General features: G+C 38.3%; 1 protein-coding gene across 1 annotated transcript in view; it reads right to left on the bottom strand.

Moving 5' to 3' along the window:
- The window catches only part of LYPLAL1 (lysophospholipase like 1), a 34,353-nt gene extending 27,710 nt beyond the window's left edge, over positions 1 to 6,643 (bottom strand). The window contains exons 1-2 of the mRNA XM_022579245.2: positions 6,501 to 6,643; positions 1,936 to 2,035 (exon numbers count right to left, since the gene is read on the bottom strand). Of these exons, the coding sequence (XP_022434953.1) occupies positions 1,936 to 2,035; positions 6,501 to 6,594 (194 nt within the window). The 5' untranslated portion in view covers positions 6,595 to 6,643. The remainder of the gene's footprint in view (positions 1 to 1,935; positions 2,036 to 6,500) is intronic.
- Positions 6,644 to 16,172: the final 9,529 nt, after the last annotated feature.

Here is a 16,172-nt window from a genome sequence, read left to right as displayed (position 1 = left end):
CCTGGCAGTGACAGCACTGATTCCTAACCACTGGAAAGCCAGGGAATTCCCAATCTACTATTTTTTTAACCTAACCACATTACATTAATAACAGGCTAAGTTAAATAATGCAAATTGTTCCATTTTTGGAAAACAATTTGGAAAAGCTAATCCTCTAAACAAGAAGAAATTGACTTTAAGACCTCTGAGCACTTTCTAGGAATTTTTCCTGAAGGAAAGTAAGAAATAAGATAAATAGGTATGCATAGTGATAAACTGAGGATAAAAACTAAAATGGTCTACGACACGAAAATGAACAAAAGAATGTAAAATATCATTTTAATAATTTCATATTGAAATTGATTACATGTTGAAATGATAATATTTTGGACATAAGGGTTAAATAAAATAAGCTATTAATTTTAGCTGTTTCTTCTTCCTTTTTTTTAATTTGGTGCCAAAAATTTTAAATGTATATATGTAGCTTATAGTATATTCCATTGATAGCATGGTCTAAAATGTCTGTTGATCTGTCCAAATAGCTATTGACTATGAAAACATATAATAAAAAGTTACTATGAATTCAGTAAAAAATTTCAATGCTTTTATATTTTATTAAATCACAACAGCACCTACAAATAATGCTTTAGAGCACATGGAGATTTCTGGACTCTCAGAAACATCTATGGCCTAAGTATAAGGTACACTGGTCTAGAATTCATATCATAATTGGTAATGACATGATATTCATAAGCGAAAAATAGTAATTCCTAGAATCATGCTTCCAATGATCTTCCATTCAATTTTATCAGCCAATTACATTTATATTTAGCCAAAACTGAACTTATCTTTCCCATTCCCATGGGAAATACCACTGTCTTCCTCCCTCTTAACTTCACTCACCCTAAAAGCCAAGAGTAAATAATAAAGCTCTTCGGACATTTTCAAAGACCTTCAATTTACAGCACAAAAATTACCCACTGGCCATTAGGTCTTTTATCTTCACTACCAAAATACTAAACTGCTCCAAAATTATATTAAAATAATAACTTTTCTTTGAATCTTAAATCTTACAACAAAATTACCATTTTATTGTTCTACCTTTTTCAATTCTATCAACTCAAGTAAGTAAATTTTTAACAGTAGATATGAAAAGGTCCTTCAAGTTCTGCTTCTATCAATACTTCTCCTTAATGCTAAGTTTCAGAAAAATAAATCAAAGCATTTGCATAAGCACACAGTGTGCTAATAAGACCAAATCAAGAACAGATTATGGGAAGTCAGATTGGGTTGCATAGCTCAGCACAATATTTCACTTACACACACAAAAAAACTTGTAAATCCCAGTTTAAAAGACCATGTGGATGTTAATTTAATAATCATAAAAAAGCAGTTTGACTTCAAAACTATACCAGTCTTATGATTGTGCATTTTGTTAAACACGTCTACAGGTTGTATAAATATGGATTAAGTAGTTGATTCCATGTTCCTATTCTGGTTTACTGATTCAAAAAGCTTAAAATTATTTCTAAAACCTTCTATGTGTAGAAAGAATGCCACAAAAGCCTTTTGCCAGAGATTATGAACTCTGGTTTAACTGAATTATTAGAAAGATTATCCTTGTTTGAGTTATTAGTTTCTTTAGGGGGTGAATGAAGGGGAAGGGTTTGAAAGATGAGCAATCTGCAGGGCCACAGAAAGCAGAGTCCTGTAAACCATGCCTAGGACAAAGTTTAAGTTAAGAGCTTCAGGGAATGCTTTTCAAAGAATAAACTACCTAGCAAAACTTGGTCTAACAGAGTAATTGCTAAACCAAAAAAAAAAGTTCTGGAAAAAAGAACCCCAATTTAAAATATTTTAAATACAGAATTAAGCTGTAAAACCATCTAGCTGGTACATTTATATATATTTTATGCCACAGAGTTATACTGAGTAATGAATTAAATTACTGCATACCTGGGAGGAGCTGTTGGATAAATAACTTTTACATGTTGGAATGTGAAATCTTGATTTAAAACTTGCTCGATCCACGTTCTCAATCCTTGTCCAGAATCACCTGATGAATCACAAAATCTAGATTAAGTTAAAACAGTTTGACAATACAGTGTATTTAAAAGCAGTCTATAACTTTCACGTCACACAGAGGCTGGAACACAGAATAAAAAAATCTTCATAAATAAAAATAACTGTATAGAAACCGATTTATTAATAGGAAATAACTGATCAGCCATCAATAGTTAGAAATAATTTTGATTATTTTACTCCTGACTTCACTTTAAAGACCTGTTTAACTTTGAGTTTTAAGTTTCCTCATTTGTTTAAAGGATACAATAGGAACAAATAAATCAATTGATTTTTCTAAAAAAGAAATCCTTTCCATATCTGATTTTAAACACTGTCATTTATTTTTTTACTCTTAAAAATAGTAAATTCCTAAAGTGCTTATAAAATTTTGTAATTGTAACAACCTAAAACAATTTTCTTGGTTAAAAAACCAAATTTCTTCAAAAGGGGTATTCAGCATACTTTCACTTTTTACCTGAAGAAATGAGAAATTAATTTTGGCAATGTTTAATCTAAAATAATGACTGTACATCCCATGGCTGAAAAACAACCAAGCCTCATGCAAGAATTAATATATGTGTATTTCCATAAAAAAATGGAAGGAATTATAGGTTCACTTTATGTGGTCCTAAAGAGAAAATTTTCAAGTTAACAACTCTAGTTTTTAATCAATCAATTCATTAAGGCAGCAATTAAAAAAGTATCTATTGAATACCTACTAATGTGTCAGACACCGTGCTTACTGCTAGAGAGGCAGTGATGGGAAGGTGATGGGGAGAAAGAATTCCTATACTCATGGAGTGTATAGTTTATTGTGAGAAACAGACATTAGTCAAATAATCATATAAATGAATGTGAAAGACAAATGTAACCACTGCAAAGGTAAGACACTTCGTACCTCAAGGGTTTATTAGATTCAGAATTGACCCAGTTAAGGATTCAGGGACAACTTCACTAGAATATAAACTCCACAAGGCAAGGTTCATTTTGTGTTTCAGCCAGTGAGTTACTTGTTCATCTGATGCCTAGGACAGTGCTGACACAAACTAGGCATCCAGTAGATAGTCGTTGAATGGTTTGAACTGCGATCTACAGGATGGTAAAAACTGAAGTGCACAGGGAAAGGCATCTCAGACAGGATATGGCAAATGCTGAAATGCTGTACAGGAAACAGTATGGCATTGAAGAAATGAAAAGCAGAAAATGAGAGGAAAAGCAGTGAATGCAGGATGGATCCTAACATCCCGACAAAGCCTGAGAGCATGGAGAAGCCATGAAGGTTTTTTGGGGGCAGAAAGGGGGCATGCTTCTAAGGATTACTCTGGAAGCTATGTGAAGACAGACCTGAAGGAGGACAAAGAGAGATGTGGAAGGGTAGTTAGGAGGCCACTGTTCAGATGACAGATGCTTGGACTACAGTGATAGCAGTGCAGTATACAGAAATAGATACTAGAGATATTTAGGAGATAAAATTAAAAGAAAATGGCAACAGATTAGTTATGAGGGGTCAATTATGAAGGGTTTCTAGGGTGATGGCAAGGTTTTTGGCCAGAGCTATATACACCAAGACAGGAAACACAGGAGGCAGCAGGTCTACACACACTGAGTGTGAGGTACCCCTTTGTTATGCATTCTAGGTCCTACACGAAGGGTTGAGCAAACTACAACCAGGTGGAGGACAAAATCCAGGTTCTTAAGAGCTGAGAGCGTAGCACAGTGCTTTGCACAGTGGCCATGTAATAGATATTTCTTGAATGAATAGATTAATGCATGAATGACTATTAGGCAGTTGGATAACCAGGTCTAGAGCTCAAAGGAGATCTAAAATGGAGACACATATTTGTGTCACATGAACGGAGATAAAAATAGAATCTGTGGGCTTGTATGGAATTTAGCCTGAGGAGAAAAATGTAGAGGGAGAAGAAAAGAGAACCTAGGACCGAATTTTGAGGAAGCCCAACATTAATGGCCAGGGAGAGGAGAATGAGTGTGCAAAATACATATACAGATATCAAGAACCAGGAGAGTGTTTCAAGAAGAAAGGTGAATGCTGCTGACAGTTCAAATAAAATGATGACTGAAAAATGTCCATTACATTTAGCAACACAGAGGTTACTGGTGAATTTAGTAAGAGCCAACTCAGTCTATTTGCTGAGACTTACTCTACGGGGAGAAAGCAAGTCATGCATGATTTGGGCCTGTGTGAACCTTAGAGCTCAGTGTGGAATACAGACATTAAATTAGGTAATTACAAATACGGTGAATGTCACTGAAAGAAGAACCACGGTGTCCTAATGGAGCGTATAATAGTGAACTTATCTAATCTGAGAAGCTGAGCAAAGCTAATTAAGCTATCATTTGTTTTCCTCATCCTGAAAGAAGAAGGTACTTTTTTGGTATTTTAGTAGTTGGAAACACTCAAATTAAGTTGGCTAGATATAACTTCTATTCCTATATGATGTTCTATGGCTGCCACAGCCTAGAAGAGAACCTCAAGTTTTCAAGATTTTTTAAAAAAACAAAATCTGCCTCTAAACACTTTTTCAACCTTGAAAAGCAAAACTAAATGCTACAAAACAACATGCATCGATCCATTCATAAAGTCCGCTCTTTAAAAAGCCAGCACCTTATTCCAAGAGTATGGTAAAACTGTTAAAATCGGTTTGCCCACATTTGTATTAACCAGAAGCCAAACATATCCTATAACATAACCACATATATTATTGTCTAATGTAAAATCATATTCCCAATAAGTTGGAGCTCAAAATACACAGGAACTGCATTATACTTGCATAACTGGCAGGATTCTTTGGATAAACTCTTCGTTCAAAGCACAGAGGGAAAAAATATATACGTACAACTTTGGCTTTCAGAGACATATGGTTACAAATTTTAAAATGTCAGTAATTTGAAATTGAAAAGACTGAGGATAGTAACTTTAAGCAAAGCTGTCCAGGGAAAAAAGAAGTCTCAGACTTTTTATGAAATTATTTACTTATGAAAAGGACTATGGTATTGGGGAATTTCTGGGTGCTTATAAACACCCTTGGAGCCCCAAATAATATTAGTATTAGTCTCCGAGTTATAAGCATTGCTGTCATCTTAGACCCCTCATCTTCTAAGTATATTTCATTAGTCAAGTCTTTCCCTTCAAACATCTTTGGTCTTTTTCTTCCCTATTTCCAAAATGATACATCCTAGTTCAGTTTTTTCAACTTACCTGTCCAGAGCACTGATTCTGGAGTCAGAGATCTGGGTTCAAATCCCAATTCCACCACCACTCACAGTAATAGCCAAGTGACCATGGACAAACTATTCAATCTACCCAGACTCATTTTTAAAATGAGAATATTTCCTACAACTGCCCATTTCCAGGTTTCCGCCCTGTACCTTTACAATCCTCTCCACTATCCAATGACTGTCTTCTTTAAGCCTACATAAGTCCCAGTTTAAAGACCACTTCCTCTGGCAAACCTAACAAGCTCTTCATTTTCCAAAAGCCTTAATAATGCCTATCCAAAGTTTTTTTCCTTACAATTCACTTGGCAGTAAATCATGCACCATCTTGTGATCTCTTGTGATCTCCACTGCTGAGTCAAACTAAATGAATTGTTTTTAAATTTAGGTAGGCCCCCTGAGGACACAAGCTGCATTTCATTTCCTTAAAAAACACTTCCCAAGAACTTACCCTGGGCCGCACTAGGGATGCAAAGATTCAAACAAGCGTCCTTACTCTTGAGGAAGAAGTGAAGTGGGGAAGACAGAAGTAACTACAGGTAAGTGTAAGAAACGCTGTACAGAATTAAACACATCACTAAAGGCAGGCGGTGGAAGGAGAATACCTGCCCCTGGGACTCAGAGTTGACTCTGTGCTTTATCTTGGGGTCTGAAAGACAAGGGGGAGTGGGAAAGGAGAAGGAAGGGGGAGCAGGAAAGAGTGAAGGGGGAAAGGCACTCGAGCCCTGGCATGGTCCCTCACAGAAAGGAGATAAATAATCCACTGCGGTTGAAAATTCCAATCACTAGTAGCTGACTCTGAAAAGTACTAGATAATGTTATTTGTCTCTAGCAAAAGACTTACCTTTCTAACTTGCTCTGTTTAAATTTGGGGGAGAGACATGGGGCGGGGGAATGTGTGGCAATGGTTGCAATGGACAGAATGTAAACAGAGGGCCTCTGGCCGAATGACGGGACACAAAGGCCAGAACAGCGGGCCAGTGACTGCAAGACAGGCAAAAGGAAGACAAGGGTGGGGTGGGGGGGAAGGACGGCCGGGGACAGGTTACCAGACCCGTATGTCCACAGCCGCGGGGCTACCGCGGGGAGAGTCACCCTCTCCGAGTCCACCGCGCCCTACTAGGGCCAGCGGTTCCCCCACTAGGGCAACACTGGGGGAACCGAGTGGGGGGGGGGCGTTTCCCATGCTGCAGTAACCGGGACGGAAAACTGTAGTCCACCTGAGCCATGCAGGAAGATCAGAGAGGCGCTGTGCCTCCCCGCCGGCGACACCATGCAGCGCTGTAGGCGAACTGAACCCGACGTAGCCGCCATGACTGCCGCCACGACTGGAGATTCACGAGCCCCGCCCTTACGCTGTTCCGCGGGCCCGCGCACGTAGGCTGGCAGGGAGCGCGCCTCAAGACGCGCATGCGCAGTCGGGCTGCGCTGTCCTGCCTCCGGGTCAAGTCTGAGGCAGTTTAGGCTGTACTGAGGCTTTGGTTTTGCCAAGACTGGTGTCATACAGGTGACCCCTTCGGTAAGGCACGGATATACTTCTTTGCCGTAGGATTTTCAACTGCAGTTCGAAAACTCAGGATTGCTTTTGATTTGGAGAAATATTGGTGTTAGGATGTTTAAAATTTAACATATAATAACCATATTTTACCTTCTCCTGTGAGACTTACACAGGATGTTTGTAGCATTTTATATACAGGATAAGACAGCCATGTAATAATAACTCTTCGTGTAGTTTATAAAAATAGTTTGCTTAGGATAATCTGATTGAAAGAGGTACCATTTCATACCTATTAGGGGGCCTTTTTTTTTTTTTTTTTTTTTTTTTTTGCGGTATGCGGGCCTCTCACTGTCGTGGCCTCTCCCATTGTGGAGCACGGGCCCCGGACGCGCAGGCTCAGCGGCCATGGCTCACGGGCCTAGCCGCTCTGCGGCATGTGGGACCTTCCTGGTCCGGGGCACAAACCCGTGTACCCTGCATCGGCAGGCGGACTCTCAACCACTGCGCCATGGTAGCCCTAGGGGCCATTTTGTTTTTAAAATTTAATTTTATTTATTTTTTATACCACAGGGTCTTATTAGTTATCTGTTTTACACATATTAGTGGTTTTATGTCAATCCCAATCCCCCAATTCATCCCCCCTGCCCCACTTTCCCCCCTTGGTGTCCATAGTTTGTTCTCTACCTCTGTGTCTCTATTTCTGAAGGTGGCCATTATTGAAAAAAAAATAAATGTTTGTGGAGAAGTTGGAACACTTGTAGATTGCTGAGGGGAATGTAAAATGGTGCAGCAGCTGTGGAAAAGTTTGGCGGTTCCTTAAAAAGTTAAACAGAATTACCATATGATTTAGCAATGCTCCTTCTAGGTATACATACCAAAGAAATGGAAGCGCAGCCTCAGATACTTGCACACCAGTGTTGATGGCATTATTCATGATAGCTAAAAGGTGGAAACAACCGAAGTGTCCATGGATGGGTGGATGGAAAAGAAAATGTGGTATACACATACAATGGAATATTTTTCAGCCTTAAAAAGGACTGAAATTCTGATAACATGCTACAACACAGATGAACCTTGAAAATAAACTGGACATAAAAGACAAATATTTTATGATCCCACCTGTACGTGGTCTCTAGAATAGACAGATTCTTAAAGACAGAGTCGAGTAGAATAGTGGTTACCAAGGGCTTTAAGCCAGGGTGGGGGGCTGGGGGGGGATGATGGGAAGTTGTTGTTTAATGGGTACAGAGTTTCTGTTTGGGATGATGAAAAATTTCTGGAAATGGTGATGGTTATACAACATTGTGAATGTGCTTAATGCCACTGAAACTATACACTTAAAAATGGTTAAAATGGTAAATTTTTTGTTATGTATATTTTATCACAATTTTTAAAGTACCAAAAAAAAAAAAAAAAGGAATTGCTTTCTATATCAAGGCCTAATCATAGGCGTCTTTTAATACTGAGGGCTTCAGTCCCAGCAGGTGGCTCACTCCTCATGTAAAATTCAGCAAACAACCCAGTGGATCTTTAAGAGCCATTAAACACCAGCCTTCCATTCACTGTAGTCTGCTCCATATTTAAGCAATTGCAACATATCTTTTATTTGTTCAAGGTAATTATGCTACTCCCAGGTGACTAAACTGCTTATCTTCAGACGCCAAGATAAGCTCTATGCTATCAGTGTTATACCAATGCTGTCCCTGGGAATGGCCCTACATTCCATTAGTTAACCAGATCAAAAAGGAACTCTTGTTTTCTTTCACAAGCCTCTAAATCTTCAACAGACAGTACTGAGAATGAAGTCATTAATGAGGACAGGCTGGGATGGGCAGAGCTCTGATAGCCAATTCTCAAAAATTGCTTCTAGATTAGGATTGACATGTATACGCTACCATGTGTAAAATAGATAGCTAGTGGGAATCTGCTGTAAAGCACAGGAAGCTCAGCTTGGTGCTCTGTGATGACCTAGATGGGTGGGCTGGGGGGGAGGTCCAAGAGGGAGGGGATATATGTATACATATAGCTGATTCACTTCATTGTACAGCAGAAACTAACACACCATTGTAAAGCAGCTATACTCCAAGTAAAAAAAAAAAAAATTACTTCTGTCTCTAGATCGGCCTTCCCCACTTGAATTCTCGATAACCTTCAAGGCCAGGTGAGAAGGGGGCAGGGCTGTACGAGGAGTGACCACTGGAGATATGCCAGGTAAGGCTTTTGAGTTCTACTCTTAGAACTCCATTTACTGCCAGAAAAACTTTTTGTGCACTACTCCATGCTTTTGAAATGGCAAAAAAATCAGAAACATAATTATTATGATTATTATTGCTAATAATAGTAAAATAGTAATAGTAAAAAAGAGTAAAACATTGGGACTTAACTAGGTATCATAAGTACATTCCCATAAAACTGAGACAGGCTGGAATCTGGGACCCTTTGCTGCAGTACTTGCACCTGGACAGACGTCTCCTACAAAATACAAAGAAACTATAAGGGACTAAAAATAACTGCTTGCATGCCAGTTGGGTCAAATAATGAACAACAAGATACAAAAAGACCAAAAACCCAATCGCCACTTCTGAAGAGCCAGGAGCAAAATCAGGGGACTGCACATGCCCCCTGCACACAGCACCACCAAAGGGGTAGGCAGACCATCTAAGGGACCCCTCTGGCCTGACCCTTGGACACATCCCTTCCCTCACCCCATATAAGGAACTAGCTCCCCCCCCGCCCCGCCTCCAGGGAGGAAGCAAGGGGACCTGTTGCTTGTTCTTGCTGCCCGTGGCTGCAGCAGGGGCCCCAATAAAGCCTTGCCTGAATTTCTTGTCTGGTTTCTTATCAATTCCTATTGATTAAGGAGGCCAAGAACCCTGGTCGGTAAGAAAACTGTGCACTGTTACTATCTGTTTTTGCCAGTGAGGCTCAGGGGGTAAAGAACTTGGCTCAAGCTCATACTGCCAGTCATTTGTAGAGCCTTGATTTGTATATTGGTTCTATCTGACGCCAAAGTCCAGTCACACACATTTACACAGTAGCTCACAAAAATTAGGGTATGTCCCAACTCTTCTATTTTAGGAAAAAAAATGCTTCTGGGATTTAGATTGTAGCCCTTTAGAGTCTCTATCGATTAGGAGTTCTGTGTTTCTTCAGATTATCCCCAAGTCTCCTGGTTTTCATTCCTGGTTTGCTCCTCCACCTTGAATGAGCACCAGTTCGCCTTGAATGAGCATCACTTTGAGCAAGTAGGTAAGCAGTACCTGAATGCTGGGATTCTGAGTTTCACCTAGAACTTGAGCCTTCCCACATTTAGGATCATTACTGGAATAAGCCAGATTCTTATAAATCTAATCAAAATACTCTTATTTCCAGTGATTTCAATGCTTAGCTATTGTTGCTATTCCTTTCATCTTTATTCATAGAACAAACAGAAGGTTTTAGATTACTGTATTTAGAAATGCCATCTGGTAGGAAACTGTTGAACAAAAATGTTATGTTCCTTTCATGTAACTTGTTTTGTAACTTTCATGATCCTTTCATGCATTACTTTGCAATGCAATTAAGTCCCAGGATGGTTGTTTGCTTCTTTTCTGGTGGATCTTTTGCTCTTTTGAACTTGGGGGAAGAGTTATCCCTGGAAGATTTTTCTTCATACATTCTTTTACTCTTTGTGTGTCTCTTAATTTTTTTGTTTTTTACTCATTTCCTTTCAGCCAATCTATATGCCCATTATTGATGCACTCCTTTTTTGGTAACTTCAGTGTTTAACCTCAGAAAAACAAGTAAATAAAATAAAAGCAAAAACCAAACAAACAAAAACAAAAACCCTCCCTTTTTGCAGTGTTTCAATATCTGTTGGGATCTAAAGATAAATGGTAAGGTGAGAGTTTAGTTTGCTGTGACACTATGTGTTTAGAAATCCTTTAGGACACACTTACTGGCTTCAGAAAGATGATTGTAAGATAAGCCATTTAGAGTAGTATATTTGGTACTTTCAAATGATCACAGTTAATTGGAATCACTTTAGTCATCAGACAATACACAGTTTATGCATTTGTTGTTTTCCTCATTCTTGAGCATCAAATCTTGCCCTCTTTGCGTTGGTTGGTTTTTATCTGTTGCATTATTCAGAGAGAGAAACACATATACATTAACAGTACGTACAAATTGGACAAAATATCTCAGTGTTAGGTAATACTTAAAATTTTATAAACTAACAAAGTAAGTTCCTTTATACTTTTCCCTTATCCATTTATGAAAGAAAAACTAGAAAATACTTAAAAGTCCTGAATTCTTGTTAAACAATAAGAATGAACTTTTTAGAAATGAATGGCTATATGAGATTATAAACTTTAGTATAGCCATTTCCTCAGTTCTAGGGACCTTAAGTTTTTTCAGTTCAGTCCTTCTAAATGCAGGTGTGGGGAATCCTCCTTTTTTCACCCACTACTCCTACTAGATATGCATGGCAGACATGGGGCCATTTCACAGCAGATGGGTCACCTGGGGTATTGTGAGCTAGGCTGAGGCAGCATGGCGGGGGGGATGACACATGAGTTACTCAGATACGGACTAAATACAGTCTTGGAGCATGGGCACTTGTCACTCCTGATGGACTATTCACAGTCAGAGTGATTCACACCAAAGCAGTGTACAGGACTTGGTTGAGGACGGTGGAAGTTTCTGCCTCAGACGTAGGCTGGGTGGTCAGTGTATGTGACTGGAAACTGCAACAATGTTGTTTGCATTGCGACATGACTCTTCTTTAGGAAAGGGATCATCTCCCTTTTGAGCACTTCCCATGACTGGTTCTCATATTCCTAAGCTCTTGATACTTTCTGGAAATGCTTCCTAGTCACCTTCCTCTACGTCCTCACATCCCTCATGGGAATCCCTCCATTGATCTTCGGAATGTCTGTGTACCCTAGCATGCATTCTTTGCCTTCTATAACAGATCTTGATGGTCTTCAAATTCAGAGCAAGAGGTATTAGCAACGCCTAACCAGATCTTGTTCCCTTGAGGGCAGGAAAGTCTCAATCTTCAAACCATCCCATAGGCTGAGGGGAAGATGATGCATTCTGTACACATGTTTTAAAAAAAAAGCAAAGCAAAGCAGAAAGAGTAATTTCCCTGTTAATACAGTCTGAACATCTATGTCCTGCTACGTTCACTTAAGAGCAGATGAAATATATATGTAATCATAATAGCATAATGGCACAATAGCATGCAGTGAGCAGAATATTGAAGTGATGTTCCAGCTTCAGGAGTAACAAGCTTTGTAACATTAAACAGACCATTAGTCTCTTTGAACCGGTTTATCCAACTGAGAAATCAGGGAGTAGGGCTTGATAAGCTCTCAAGTCCTATGATTCTAAGATCATGAAGGAGTTTAAATTTGTGACACATGCCACTTTTGTAAGTATACCTCTGATATTTAATTATGCTTGGCTCAAAACTCTTAATTGTACTGCACAAACTTTTATTTAGTAGTATCAGAAATATCAGCAAATATAATTCTCCTCCTTTCTTGTGTGGCTGATTTTAGTACCTTTACTCTCTCTTTCTACTCTCTTCCTGATGATTTCTAAAGCCAGGAAAAAAAGAATTATAAAGCAGAAACTAACACACCATTGTAAAGCAATTATACCTCAATAAAGAGGTTTAAAAAAAAAAAGAATTATAAAAAAGATCTTTTAAGAAGACAATCAGATCATATGAATCAATCTTTGCAATTTAGAAAGTAAGTGCAATTTATTCTGAAGTGGACTATTTTCTGCCTATCTATCTGTCTATATTATTGACCAATGGAAAATATTTTATGTAAAGGTATGACAATGGATTTTCTATTGTCATCTCTATTTTATTAAGAAAATACAGAAACTGTAAAATTCTCCTTAATTCATATTCTAAAGGCAAATACCATTCCTTTGTCTAATTATACTTTCAGAGAATTTTTTATAAAATGCTGGCAAAATGTAAGTCTTTAGGAGAAAATTTTCTTTGTATAGGTTAAAAATGGATGCAAGTGAATATATTCAAAATAACTGAAAGCAGGGTCTTGAAGAGATATTTGCACTCCTATGTTTATAGCGGTGCTATTCAAAATAGTCAAGAGATGGAAGCAGCCCAAATGTCCATCAAGAGATGAGTGGATAGAGTAAGGTATATGATACAATGGAATATTATTCAGCCTTAAAAAGGAAGGAAATTCTATCACATGCTACAGCATGAGGGAAACTTGAGGACATTATGGTGAGTGAAATAAGCCTTTCACAAGAGGACACATACTGTATGATTCCACATATACGAGGTGTCTAGAGTAGTCAAATTCATAGAAACAGAAAGTAGGATGGTGGTCACTAGGGGCTGAGGCAAGAGGGAAAAGAAGAGTTGTTGTTTAATGAGTATAGGGTTTCAGATAGAGCTTCAGATTTTAAAAAGAAATGTTTTTATTAAACAGTGTTGAAAATCTACAAACCCACACACAATTCCCACCTGGTTTGGACAAAATTGTCAGTGTAGTATGGTGGAAGGTGCAGTGGCTTTCAGGTATGAAACCTAAGTTTAAATACTTTTCCTGCTATCCCTGTGATCTACTCAACTGTAGTTTCCTTAAGTACAAGACCTATTTTACTTGCAGGACCTATTTTACTTATTTTTATATCTTCCTGAGATGCCTAGAATGGAATCGTAAATATTACTTGTTAGAATTGAATTATGCTTTTAATTGAGTTATATTTTGAAGGAAAAGCCTGAAGGAAGAATTAAACTCTACACCCCTTCAGACATCTACCTGTCATTGGTCGTGTTGGCAGTAGCCAGGAAGAGCCAGAGAGGTGGACAGGCCAAAACTTGGAGGAAACCAGACAAGGGCAGAGCCAGGATCACAATATTACGACTGGTTCTGACTTCACTTGGGAAGCAGAATTTTTTGAAAATCAGCGCATTGTCAAGAGATCGTGTAGCGGGAATAAAACAAAACTAGGACGTAACCCTGAATGAGAAGAAGAAATAGGTCATAAGGACAAGGAATGAGCCATAATCCAGGAAGGCTGGTTGCTTAAAATGTGGCGTATGTGATTGGAGCACACGGGTCAGCCAGCCCACAAAGATAAGATTTCGTCCTGTGATAAGTCTATTAAATTGTTGGTGGTGTCGGGTAGGGGCTGGTCATGGTCTCCCTAAGATTCAGCTTAAAGTTATGGGCCATTTCAAGTGAAAGGGAGACACACACACAAACACACAAACACACACACACACACACACACACACACACACATGCACACCCCAGTGCACTTTGGGGGTTTTCTGAATCCACCAAAGGACTGCCTAGAAATATATGGACCTCAGGTGTGACTACCTTGCTCCATGCTTTTATAGTTTTGAAAGCAACAACATATAAGATTAATGGTGACAAGATCATTCCGATTCCCAGCAAGCAAAGCTTATGAGAAGCCCTGTGCTTTATATCTTCAGCTAAACCAAAGCAGCACTCTCCACCTGGTGCTAGCTACCGTATCATCCAGCTTAATTGGTAGGAGAAAAATATTAACTTCTATAGAGATCGTCTCCAGAACTTTTCTGTTATATATGCCCTATCACTAAAAAGTTTTTAGCACACCTCTTGTATATGTATATTTATTTACTTATAAGTTATATGAATACATTATTTAGTAATACATTCTGTGTACACAAAACATAAATAAAAGTAGAAATTTAAAAGCTTGGGATAAAAATAAGATGTAAACAAGTTTTAATATCTTCTTTCCACATTCCAAAGGAATGTCTTGTACACTCTTGAGGTCAAGTTACTCTACTTAGAAAACACTTTTCTTGAAGATGATACTTGCAGATCTGAGCATGGCAAGAACAAGGAAATGAGGTCATTTTTATGGGAATGCCTCACTTTAAGAAAGAAAGCATCATATACATCTCAAAGTCTTTATGTACAAGACAAATTAAATATGGCATAATTTATATTTCATTGAGTATATTTTGTTGACCTTTCTGAAGGCAGATTGGATTTTTTCCATCTTTGCAGTCCCAGTGCCTAGACAATAAAAGGATTCTTCACAGTCCTTTTTTTAGGTGCTTTTGCATCTGGTATAAAGGTTGATTTTACAAAGCAATTTTCAAAACACTCTTCAGGAACATACCTCTTTATTTTTCCTGTTTATTTCTGGAGACAGCCAATCTGTTCTACTCTTTTCATGATGTTGAACAGCAAGAGTTCTCCCAATGTGCTGTGCCACCCTGGGCCCCTTGGCCTTTGCCCATTCTGATCTCTCAGCAGCATAGCTCTCCCCTCCTTTACTAACCTATTCATTCTTCAAATCTCAAATCTATCTTCTCTTCCTTTGTCTAGTCTTTATTGAGCTCAAATGCCCCTCTTACCTGTTCCTCCAGCACGCATGGCCATTACAAACACTGCATATGCACATTTGACCATTTACTTTTCTGTCTTTCCCACTTCCCACTCCCCTACTCTGGCCCTAAAAAACAAGGCCAACAAAAGTAAAGAGCTTCCATTTAATGTTGCCACCGTGCTACAAAATTTACAATGATTCTCTCACTTGAAGGCAGGCTGCAGATGTGTATTTGTGTGTGTGTGTGTGTGTGCGCACACATGTGTGGAGAACGCATTGTCATTTACTTTTTTCTCCCATACTCCCCACTAGTTTATATTTACGCGGTTGTTATAGAATGTGTAATAGCCAAAGGACGTTCAAAAAATATCATTCACTACATTTGTGTCAATAGTAAAAGTACAAGAGAGAAATAAGCAATCTATTCAATAATTTACATTTTTAAAACACTCGCTAAACATTAGCTTTTGGAAATTCCACGGGCAAAAATCTCAACTTCTTGCTTCAATTTGTACCAATGATAGTCTTTGAAAAACTGTTCATCTGAGTAGTTTATTTCTTACTTCTAACAATTTGTATGTTCTTCTTACCAGCATTGAAGTCTAAATGGAAAAACATTAACAATATTTTGTTGATGAAGACAAGTGGGTTGACTCTAATAAAAATATTGATTCATGTCTTGCGTCTCAGTGAGAAATGCCACCCACGAAGTCTGCTGGTACTTGCTTCCAATGGTATAATTTAACGAAAGCCAGAAAAAGTACATACCTTCACTTGCAAAAGTGTGAATTATTTATTTTTCTTAACAAAAAAATAGAAAGTGCATCAGTGTTCAATGTTAGCGGAAAACAATTTAAAAGCAGATTTTTACCTAGACTATGTAATAAGACATCAAAAGGGCTTGTCATATCTTAACATAGACTGTAAGAATGTACATGCCTTTCTATAGAGCATAAGCACAAAATTTAGTCTTAAAAAAGTTTAAAACATTAAAAGATAAATAATAACCAGCTTTCATTGTTAGTTT

This window comes from Delphinapterus leucas, chromosome 1 (genome assembly GCF_059928025.1).
Source record: "Delphinapterus leucas isolate spDelLeu-1000000601 "Yukka" chromosome 1, BTC_Dleu_Yukka2, whole genome shotgun sequence".
Lineage (NCBI taxonomy): Eukaryota > Metazoa > Chordata > Mammalia > Artiodactyla > Monodontidae > Delphinapterus > Delphinapterus leucas.
Note: the sequence above shows the minus strand (reverse complement) of the source record. Positions and strands in the feature narration are given on the sequence as shown.